The sequence below is a fragment of the Dermacentor variabilis genome, chromosome 10, assembly GCF_050947875.1.
Source record: "Dermacentor variabilis isolate Ectoservices chromosome 10, ASM5094787v1, whole genome shotgun sequence".
NCBI classification, from domain to species: Eukaryota; Metazoa; Arthropoda; class Arachnida; order Ixodida; family Ixodidae; genus Dermacentor; species Dermacentor variabilis.
The window spans coordinates 36,402,626-36,414,709 of record NC_134577.1 but is presented as its reverse complement, the minus strand read 5'-3'; the positions used below and the strand labels follow the sequence as shown (position 1 = coordinate 36,414,709).

At 46.0% G+C, this 12,084-nt stretch overlaps 1 protein-coding gene across 1 annotated transcript in view; it reads right to left on the bottom strand.

Annotated features, from left to right (window-relative positions):
- Positions 1-12,084, bottom strand: part of LOC142560330 (uncharacterized) — a 123,266-nt gene that overhangs the window by 95,782 nt on the left and 15,400 nt on the right. Inside the window, exons 2-4 of the mRNA XM_075672331.1 lie at positions 11,687-11,793; positions 6,778-6,895; positions 3,901-3,954 (exon numbers count right to left, since the gene is read on the bottom strand). Coding sequence (XP_075528446.1) covers positions 3,901-3,954; positions 6,778-6,895; positions 11,687-11,793 — 279 coding nt within the window. The remainder of the gene's footprint in view (positions 1-3,900; positions 3,955-6,777; positions 6,896-11,686; positions 11,794-12,084) is intronic.

The following is a 12,084-nucleotide window of genomic DNA, read 5'->3' as shown; positions in this document are numbered from 1 at the left end:
TCTCGCAGAGTTAGTAGAACGTCAATGAATAGCACAGGCGCCTCCGACCAAATTCGCGTTTAAGTCCTGCTTAACCCGTCACCCGCATTGTCACGAGCGCGTTAATAAAATACCCGAAGCCGTTTCGACTGCCATGCATTTCGCATTTCGCTATGCCGCACGACAGCTGCGCTGTTCTCGCGATATTTGCTGCAAAAGCATAAAGTTTGGCAATCTTACCTCCTCTTACCGCGTCTGCTTCAACTTCAAGGAACTCATAAAGTGACGTCATAAAGAATGACATAAGTCCTAAAGCAGTATAACGCTGATCCTAGCTTCAGTTAAGAAACTAAACGATATTCTTACAGGCCTCAAAAAGGAGTCTCAAAGAATTTGAGTCCATACGATTGCTCTCGTCTCCCTTTTGGTCACTCGGCGCATTCTTGTTAATAATTAATGAAGGGACGGCGCCGGCTTAATTAAACTAATTGTCGAAGACCCGCTCCGCGCACGAAGCCGTTTATTAATATAGATGCACGAAGGTGGTCCGAGGTATGTCTCCTTATACGCCTCTCAGAAACTCCGCAACTTCCTTTTTCTTCTTTTTTTTCCAACTAGAACTCCCGCGGCGCAGCTTACACTCCAAGTGATGACATCTGTTAAGCGCCCTTGCACAACTTCGTGCACAGCGTCGCTATATGAACCCGCGGCGCCCACTTCAGAGACCTTATTTCAGAATCCAAAGCAAGAAAGCTTTCGAGAGCGGCGCGGTGTTAGAGGAAGGGCGTGATAAGAACGCGCACGCTCGGTGGCGCGACCCGGTTCTTTTAATTAACGTGCTCGCGCACTCCTTATCTTCATCAAACGTTCGCGCGCGTACCACCCCGAACGCAGAGCTCCCTACTTATATTACCAGTGAAAGAAGAAAAAAAGAAAATGCGGCGTTACCGTCTGCATGCTCCGTCGGCGGTATTGGCTGTTGAAAAAGCCCCGGGATTGATGTTTGACACAGCCCCGGACGTGCTGGGCCGTTCATGAGTGGTCGAGCTGTATACCTGGCTGCTTGCTGTTTTTTTTTTTTTTTTTTTACTTTCATCAGCACTGACGTGCCATTCTGGACGTTGTCACGTTCTGTCACAATTTTTTTTTTCGAATTCTGTGGTGGCCAGATTTTTTTTGAGCCAATCGGAGAGGCCGTGTCAAACCCGTCCGGGCCAATGAGAAAACCGACGAGACGACGAATCCGACCATGTGGCGGAATACGACAGTGTCTCGAATGTCACCGCTGATCTGCTGCAGTTCACTTTTGACTGATTAATTCGGGGAAAGAGTAAACCAGCCTGTTGTGCTTTTATTGCTCAGTGGCTATGGTGTTAGGATGCTGAGCACGACGTCGCGCGTTCGAATCCCGGCCACGGCGGCCGCATTTAGACGGGGGCGAAATGCGAAAACATCCGTGTACTTAGATTTAGGTGCACGATAAGGAACCCCAGGTGGTGGAAATTTGGGGAGTCCTCCACTACGGCGTGCCTCATAATCATAAAGTGGTTTTGGCACGTGAAACCCCATAATTTATTTTATTTTATTTTTTTGCTTTTATGTCGAGAACTATTAAATCAAATTCCGTGGTTCTGCTTGCCAAAACCATGATCTCATTATGAAGCACCTCATAGTGGTATGTGCGCCGAAATGCACTGTACACGGGCGTTGTTGCTTACCCCCCCCCCCCCCCACCCATCCTCCACTTCCACCTCCCCCATTTTCTATGCGATCGCAGCGACCGCTATTTGATCCCGCGACCTCGTGCTTGGCAGCGCCAACGCCGTACCCACTAAGAAACATCGGCGGGTGTTTGACCGAGATTCTTGACGTCGTATTCCCACACAGGCATTCATAGAAGAAAAGTGCTAAATCACAGTCTGAACCGAAGGAGTCGTGCGATTGATTTTAATGCAACACTTTGAATCGCGTCTTTTGAAAGCGTCCACAAACGGTTCCACAACGCGCAAGATGGAAGCTCTAGTAATTTCTGCGATGTAACGAACTTCGGTCACTCTCTGGAATACGAAACTGAAGTGTGGGAGTGCGTGATGGTCACGCCCTCGGCTGATGTCCGTGAGCGAAGCGAATGTTTGCGCCCCCACCGTCGAGCGGGAACGAAGTGAGCATCCTTGTCAAGCTGTGATATCACCCGCTTCGAGCAAAGCCCGGTGGTCACGTGTAAACAGCTACGCCACTAATGGGTATCCGAGTAAAACAAGAGGGAGAGACGACAAAGCGAAGTGGAACTATTCATGCATTTACGGCATGGCGACTAGTACGTAAAAAATCACTCCACAGTTCACTTGTGGAGTGACTTTCTCGTAAGAGTTGAAATGCAATAAAAGAAAGGAAAACTCTCTTGTATTCAGGTTTCGTCTGTACTTTATAGAACCCTGGAAGCTCACAATTAATCCCGAGCTCTTCACTACGGCGTACCTCACAACCATATTGTGGTTTTGGCACGTTACACCTCACTGATTAGTTTTTAATTTACCACGAAGTGTCACGTTACGTTGCGTGACACAACACGAAACGTTATGTTTTTGTTTCGTAATTGTCTCGTTCTTTCGCTTAAAAGCTGACAGTCGCTTAAGTATCATTATCTGATTTGACGGCGAAAGCGTGAGGACTTGTCTGATTTATCACCTTAAATTAAAACAGCATCTTAAACCAACCTTAATTGGCCTTGCTCTAATTTTTGCCAACCGTAATTCACTTTAATCCGCCCTAATCCAATTTTGGGAATGCGCCAGGTACGACGCCGTGGCTTTTCACAGCGGGGATTTTGCAGTGCGAGCCGCAGCAGGTCCAGTGCCGGGAACGTGGCGTTATCGCTTGGTCACCTGGGTTTTGGTACCATCGGATGATACTGCCGGACCCTTAGAAAGCTAATTAGTCCAATTTTCGTAATGACCTCATTACTACCTCCAGTGATCTTAAAATATATGTTCCTGCAGTAAAATCAGTCCTGAGCAAATGTCTTTAATCTCGTTTTTTTTCACAATTTCACAATTGTTAGCAAACTTTGAACGCATATTCTGAAACCTGCTGCATGCGTTCATGCAGTGTCTGTACTTCTTTCTTTCTTTCTTTCTTTCTTTCTTTCTTTCTTTCTTTCTTTCTTTCTTTCTTTCTTCCTTTCTTTCTCTTCCTTTCTTTCTCTTCCTTTCTTTCTTCCTTTCTTGTAACAAAATAATGGTTAGTTCTTGTAAACATGAGAGGTGTTCCGATGTCACTTTCCCACTGCACGCCCATGCAATTACCGGTTTCATGCACATTGCGAGGGACCCATGAATTGACCGTTTTATTGCAAAAATAAAAAAACGCGCCCACACAACATCAATTTACTAAATTAAATTATGGGGCTTTACGCGCCGAAACCACGATCTGATTATGAGGCGCGCCGTAGGGAGGGACTCCGTAATAATTTGGGCCACCTGAGGTTTCTTTAACGTGCACCTAAATCTATGTACACGGGTGTCTTCCCATTTCGCCCTCATCGAAATGCGGCCGCCGGGGCCGGGGCACGATCCCGCGACCTCGTGCTTCTATGGCAGCCCAACACCATAGCCACTTAGCAACCACGGTGGGTAAAATCTTGTCACAGTCGAGCGCTTTTCCTTCCCTGAAAAGCAGCACGAAAAAAAGAAACACACGAACAAGGAACACACTGCTTGTCCTGTTTTCCTTCCTCGTCCACGTTTTTTTTTTTTCCGCGCTGGTTTCCACAGATGAGATAGAAGCTGCCTAACACAAACAAGCGTGATCGCAAGCTACAGTATCACCAACCTCGCAAAAGCTTTCAAGATCATTTCCTTTTTTTTCTGCATAAGAGCACACAGCTCAGGTGAACGCAGATGTAATCATGATAGCACTTACACAAGGAGGGAGGAAGCTCTTCGCCTTCAGGTCCATCTCTTGAAAGTCTTTCACCTGAGAAATGACAAATAAGCGTGAAAATATCAAACGCCACTAGTTTAAACTACAAGGCAACTCGAAAATAAGTTCACTCTGTTGATAGTTAACTCACGGAACATTCTTATTCGTTACTATAATATAATGGAATCGGGTAAAATAATGTAAATTATCATGTTAAGGCAGTTTTCACACAGCACCACTCAATCCCATATATATATATTAGCACATTTAGATCTAAATGCCCGCGCACATGACATGCAAAAAATGCCATCAGTGCCCACCACTTAAGTTTATCAAATGAACGTTCTCGCATCGAAATGGAAATATTAAACTCTACCGACGAGGGTAGAACAGGTTACCAACTTCGGCTACAGATTTTACATGGATTTTCAGATCAGCATGGTGAACAACATTGCAGCATCAACATTCTTAACCATCGTGACTTTGAAATACATGTTCTTGTCTTTTTTTTTAGCTACTTAGGGACCCAGCAGGACAGACCAACTAGTAAGCATGGTGAACAACATTGCAGCATCAACATTCTTAACCATCGTGACTTTGAAATACATGTTCTTGTCTTTTTTTTAGCTACTTAGGGACCCAGCAGGACAGACCAACTAGTCACAATTACCGCCGTGGTCAACCGAAGCGTCAAGTTTACAACTATCTACTTCCGCACTCAGAACGGGTCCGCAAGGGTCACAACACGGTCATACCATTTTTTTTATGTAAACTGTCAAATCTACGCTAAAAAGACATGTCTAAGATTTCTAGTATTTTTCACATGTTAGGTTGCCAGGTCCAATGTTGCTTCTTGCGATGTGTCCTTTGAAAACGTATTGAATAATAAATTGTATTTTTCAATATACGGTGAACATTCCGTAGAAACTGTCTAGACGCACCAGGCGTGGGCCTCCTATTAGTCGCTGTAGGTATCGTGAGATTGCCGAGATAAATTTTCTGCGATGGACGTTGCCGTGGCTTTCGCTTACTTTAGGCGTTTATTTGCTCCCGGCGTTACTAGCCGAATTCTGCAAGCGCGTTTTGCATTTAAAACAGTAAATTTCAGGCGGCGCCTATCGCATAGGTAAACAGCCGTAGCGAGCCTCGCAAATGTCGAAGGCCAACCTGCACGGGGACCGGCGCTCCAGGCGGGAGGTGCTTGCTTCTTAAGCCGCGCTGCTTCGTGAACTCCCGCCATCAAAGTTTCTATCAGGAGGCAGAAAGTCAGTCAAGCAACGCTGAGGTGCTTTCCAAACGACGTGGCGTTTTCTTTTAAGCTTTTGCTCGGCTTTCGCTCTTTTATTCGTAAAGTTCAGCACCATGCTTGCATTTCCGGCGCCATCTTCTACGCCTCCAACGGCCCTGAGACTCTAACCCCCTTCGTTGTTTATTCAGTGCACGTCTCAGAATTTTTGCATTCTCTTGAAGCGCTTCTCAGAGTTTGCGCGATTCTTTAACATGGCTCCTGCATGCACAAGCGCCCACGTCAGAATGTGTGCTTCCGTCTGCAACGTGCTCAGCAACTGTCAGTCTTGTTCGCGAACATTAGGATCTTCGAAGGCTTGTACGCTCACTAACGATCGTGAAGGAAGAAAACGAAACCACCTATTGAGCTCTATAGTGTATGCTTCGTTCCTGACGTGCTTAAACATGTTTACCCCTCTTCTGTGTTAGTATTTGAAGTAGTAACTTAGCGCGATAAAAACACGGAAACAAGAAAGGCCGTTCGGCAGCGGATGAGAGTTTCCTTCACGAGAACCTGCCCAGCACTGACTGGAATGGCTGACAGTGAGCTTCACGCGAGATCCCTGCAGTGCCTACGGTTGCAATGAGAATGTCGACCACTCTTTTTGTACCGCTGTCTTCGATTCGATATGCAGAGCCAATCGATGTTCGAAGTAATGTGGCGACTAGGAGGCGAAGGCAATTACCTGCTATCTGAAGCTGGTCCGCTCGAGCGCCTCTTGCCGCGTGGTGCTGGCCGCATGTGTGTGTGTGTGTGTGTGTGTGCTGGCCCCATTCTTTCGCGTTCATTACATAAGGAGGGGTTCGAATCCGGCAACATTGATGCCTTTAGGTGGCATGTCTGGGTTTATTGACCAGTTGCCTTCACCTAAAAAGGTAACGTACTCGTATCGCCTGCGGCAGAAAGGATAACCCACATCCGCCGCCAAGGTTCGTGAGCGTTGGTGCTAGCTAACACTCCCAAGGTTAGTTCTAGTAGTAAAACATGAATACCCAAGAAAGCAGATGGGAGAATGGCGCAGTGGCAGCTCAACTAGTTAGAGGATCGCACACATAATGCGAATACGTGGGATCGTTATCCACCAGTGGCAAGTTGTTTTTTTCATACACTTTCATTGCCATTAATTTAAAATTTCTTTAACTCAGTTAGTAAGTACAACTAATTTCGTCTATGTTGCCCTTGGTTTTTTCTGGTTTCTGTTGACCAGGCTTTTCTGGTTAACATCCCTGCCTTCTCTCTATTACATCTCTCTGATTTTTTTAGGAGTCATGTGGCAGTCAAGAATGTTTCTACCTCGCTGTCGTTCATCACAGCGTCGCTAAGTGTCGTCACCAACACTGTGCTTCCCGGACACACCTTCTGGTATTTCCGTACACGTCCACGGTAGCACGTGTCCACCATGCTGAGCTTCCTAATGACGTCAGAAGCTAGGAACGCAGTCGTATCTGTAGACGGATACACAACAGCGTTCCCCGCGTGTGTGTCGACATCATCTATTTAATTCTGCGATTGCGGGAGAGCGGTAATGTTGGCGAGCTCACTTGAGTATTCGCCCAGCGTCTTCCAAGAAGATAGCGCCACCACGTTACCTGGGTGAAGTTCCTTCCGACGCTGCGAAGGAAGACGTACTCCTTGGGAACCACGTCGTGGCCAAGTTGCCGGTTGATCTCCCGCCGCACGTCCACCAGGCGAGCAGTGGGCAGGACTCTGTTGGCACGAGCAATTCGATTGACCGACCGTTTGGTCCAGCAATTATTCTGCTCTTCCATACTTCCTTAATTAAATAACAAAAGTGTTTAATGGCTTATTTTTCGTCATGATGGGAAAATTCGGGCTAGAGACTTCAGTGGTTTTGGCCAATCGGCGTGCCACGATTTTGCGAAAATTGGTATGACTAGCAAAGGTCCAATGCGTGTTTAAGGGAATTTGGGGAAATGGCGAACGACTGAGGCGTTTGACAGACGTGCGGATGGTGCATTCAGAGGGTCCTGAAGTGAGCGCAATTCGCACAGGACATCGTAGCCCTACATATACGCTTACTCTATTTCAGGCATTGTCATGAAGCTATGGAAAAGAGTTTCTATTTCTTGAATGTGCAAATACTTCGAAAGCGCCTATTTATGAATAAAAACAAACGAGCATTATTGAGTGTGGGCAAAAGTATAGGAAGGGGGACAAGATTTTGTAGAGAGCGACAGAGAGTGCCGCGAAAATCGCATTCCTTCGCTGCCCTGACAGCCATTAGTCTGAAACTTATAGACGGCCTGCGTGCTTCCTGTGGCCTAACTTAAAATGCACTTCTCGAAAATGTGTTGTTAAAGTGCCATGACATTCGGAAATCCTTTTCAATGTACGTGGTCCACAAACATTCCTGCGCGACTGTACTTTCTTTCTTGAAGCCAACTACACTGACTCGAAAATCGATAAAAATTGTTAGTGCACTACGCTGTAAGGCACAAGTCACGTACTATAAAGAGAATAAATGTTCACATGGAAGTGAAAGTCGCTAACTGGATTTTCACGGAGGGTACAAATAAAACACAAGCGCGTAGCTGGGTTCACTGACCTTTCTCGCCCAGCGCACACATTTTCGTGGAGAGCACGTTCTTTACAGCACCATCCCGAAAGCTTTTGACCTCCGCTTTTATAGTAGAACTGTTGAACAGCTGACGCACTGAATCACTCTCAGCCAATAGCCAGACGATTTGAACGCAAAACGTTGCGCTGGCAAAAGCGCGAGCCCTTTTGTCGCGGAAACGAACCTCGCGTCTGCCTACCGCGTCTACCGTCGATACTAATTTTCAGCGCAGCATAATTTGCCCGCATGGGTGGGCCCACCACTTGGCGTTTGGCCGGGTGTTTATTACTTTGTTTCGCACGGTCGTTGGCTTCGCATCAATCGCGCCAACGGCTTGCGGCGAAGCAGCGCCTGCTATCTGGCGGAGTAACGGTAAACTAAACGGCCTGAATCCCCAGCCTCACAGAAGGTCGATATTCGCCGTGCGGTAGTCTCGGAGGCAATGCTGAAAAGTCGTTCTGCTATATATCGGTGGCATCGCGGGGTGACTACCTACGAACCCTCTTTGTGTCGCGGAACTCCCATGGCAAATCAGTTCTGCGAAAGCCCGCAAGGTGGAGGAAGGTTAGTAAAAGGGAGAGGCGTGATCCACTCGACTGTATCACGAGGCTGCCGGTTTTCGCCATTTTTTCGCCATTTCCGGACTCCTATTTTTGCGGGTGTGCGAAGCTGAATACTTGTGACAACCAGTCAATAATACACGAACTTTTCATTAGCTCATTGCATGAGACAAGTGCGATATACAAATAGAAGATGACACATAAGAAGTTGGATCGAAAAGCGGGCGAGTTGGAACCCATCCACTGTCGGGCAGCACATGTGCAAACGAAACACGAGAAAGAATACAGGACAAGCGCTCGATTTCCTCGCCTTTCGTTTGTATGCACGCTGCCCGAGAATGGATAAGGCGGCAAATGGTTGTCTATGTGAGATTGGGGGGGGGGGGGGGGGGGCGAAGGGCATTACACTTCAGTATATGGTATCCTGCGTATGCACAACATCACCGTCATTGCACTCCAACAAACTAACTTAACAAAACCTTAGCAATTTAACCAAAATGTACATAGTACTTAGTACTTCAATACCAAATAGGCACAAAGGCTAATAACCACTAGTGTCTTCATGCACTGGTCACAGTTTAGTAACAGTGCCGGAAAAATCACACCCAAGTAGAATGACTTAGCGTAGCATTACCAATATAGTTTTGCCGCTACCGTCTACCATCGACTACGCTTGTGTGGAAAACGCCGCCCATGCGTAGTCGGTGGTAGGCGATAGCGGTAAAGACAAAATATTATGGTCACCTTGCTCTCTTACTGGTGCTACATACTGCATTTTGCTTACAATATGTTTAGCGCGAAGCAAACGCACCACACATACAAGGACGCCGTACGTGATGCTTCTGCGCAACCCCATGTCTACTTAATGAGCACTTATGAGAAAATTTTATCTCGAGGCCAACTCCGAATTTCCTACTCAGGTACATGTAAAACGCAGAAATGCGTTTGTGAGACAACCGCATAACCGATTCGAATGAAATTTCTTGCGTTTGAGATAGGAAGTTATTATTCAGCGGCTCTAAGAAGCACAATTCTGATTTAAGGCATGAAACTTTTTCACAGATATTTCTGAAAATTGCTAACACTAATACAATCGAAGCAAGAAGTGTAATAATCCGTAAAGCCGCATCGAAAACTGACATCGCGGCTCTGTAAGATGTATACGTTAGAGCATCTCGAAGGCACAAATTTGATATATAAAATTATTATGTGAAATTGTGAAAATAATACCGAAGGTTTTGCAAAAGTACCTGTCCCGTCGTGGCATAGTGGCTATATCGATATGACGTTAAGCCCGAGGGCGCGGGATCGAATCCCGGCAGCGGCGACCGCATTTAGATGGGGGCGAAATGCAAAAAAAAAAAAATGAGAAGAAAATGCCCGCGCACTACGCACACTGTGAACGTTAAAAAGCCTCACTTGTTCAAAATTAGTTCGGAATACCCCACTACGGCGTGCCTGATATCCATATCGTGGTTTCGCCACGTAAAACCCGAGATTTCATTTCTTTGCAGAAGCGCTACTCAAAAATTAATCATGTACTTTAAAGTGGTGTACGACAACTCAACTTATTCCACTTTAGGTGCATTTTAGGTGCAACTTATAGGATTGTGATACCGTTGTTACTGCTGAGTTACACAGTTGTAAACTTGATACATCACTTTTTTTTTTTCAGTCTTGCAGTTTTCAACAACATTCGCGAGGAAACTTGCAGCCTAAACTAAAACTTCTCTTGGTGAAGTCACTCGATTTTAACTTTCTTTCTTTTAAATGGAAGAGACGTCATCAAAACTAGCACAGTGGTTACCGAATAAAAAAACGATTTCTCCGTTGCCATGTATTAGATGGGTGCTCCCGAGCTGATGTTTCCCCTTAACTCAAAATACTAGTTATATCGTCAGTCATGGAACTAATTGAAAACATTCTATATACGTAGTGGATCGACAACTTCACACGACAGAAGGCACCTTTGTGCAGTCTAATAACTAAATGTGTCTACTGATATCTGCACAGTTGTGAAAACAGTGCTCACATGACATTTCCGGCTGCTAATTTTGTGCGTTAAATGAAAGCCGTGGACCTCAAAACTCCAGGAGAAAAAATACAGCAGGCCTCACAGCGCTTGAAATAATTTACTATACCGTCGCCTCCCATCAGTTCAGCCCTTGCGGTAGTGAAAATTTGGTTTAATTATCCGGAAAGCCTAATTAACAAACGACGGCAAGAAAATAGGAAAATTTGAAGCTTTTTTTTTTAAAGTATAGCCTGTCATAGTTGGCAGACATCTTCAATGCACTACTGCAATAAATATACGTGTTATTGTTCCAGATCCCCACTCTGTCGTCAACGCTGACAAAAATCTTTTCTTCAAAAGAGACATCGCCCATGTCACAGCGCATGTCGTAATCGACGCTGCCAGGACAGGTTGCTGCCGTCAGCTTTGTCGCCTAGGGAAGCGACAACGCTGACGTTTCTTGTGTGTCAAATTTCTCGTGTGTGTCAAGCTTTCAGTAACCTCGGCGCGCACGAGGGAGCGCTGGCGTGGTTCGAATTAACCGAAACCCGATTCGCCATTCGCGTTCGAACTAAACGAGTTATTTTCTTCCATAGCAGTGCATGGTTTCCTGCCGGGAATTTCCGGTGAATTAACCGAGGTCGGAACAACGGGAGACGATAGTAACAGATTTTTTTAGCGAACCAGTTTTGTTTCATTTACCGTGAGGTGGAGTTGTGTGTCCTGCGACGTCATAATGCAGCAGATGGTCACGTGGGAGCCAGACATGGCGACGCTTCGGCACTCGCTCGGGCTCGCTCGGCCGACTGCTGTGCTCTTGCTAATTGCACAGCCCGACGTAGCAGCGCAGTAGGCAACGGAGCGAGCTGAAGAGAGTGCCGCAACGTCGCAATGTCCTGCTGCCTTCTGTGACGTGACGTCACGAGGCGTACGCCTCCTAGTAAAATAAACCGAGACCGGGTCCGTATTCATAAAAAGCACTTACGCTAGAATTGTTCGTACGAAAAAGAGAATGCCAGCCAATCCTGATGCTAGACGTATCATAAGCAAAGACGACCAACCAATGGCAAAGAGCGCATATGAACAAATAACTCTGTGAATTCGGCCCCTGGTTCTAAGAAAAGCAATTTACTGCACTAATATCTGTATCCGAGCTTAAGGTGCTGCAATTAAGACCCCTTAGCGCAGTAATTATTTAGGATGCTGTGGGGCTTCCCTGTATTTTTTGTTCTAGTTTCGATACCCGGGACCTTCATTTACCGCTAAAATGAAATGGTGAATTGGAAATTTCGGTTCACTACGCCTGTAACTGTCACCAAGACAAGTGCTATATCACGCCAACGTACCGTATGAATCCTGCGGAAATGGCGTAGTCCACCACGTAGTTCCGAGCCAACTTCCGCTTTCGCAGCCATCTTTCCTCGGGGATAATGTACACGTGCAGGTCCACCAGCTGCGTTGACGGTTCGAATGGAAAAAAAGAAAGACATAGAACGTGCAAAATGTCGTTATTCTTTTTTCTTGTCTAAGTGATTCTGTACAGCTTTACCTAAACGTGTTGCTGGCGTTTGAACAAAACAATTGTTCATCGAAAACGCTTAATCATTCACCGAAAATACACATTTTTTTCATGAAGACCTCATACGCTAGGAGTTCTTAATAAGTTGCCAACAATCGCTCAACAAGTTTATGCGTTATGGAAGGCACAAACCTGATGATGATTTCAGTAGCAGAATTCGCTGCA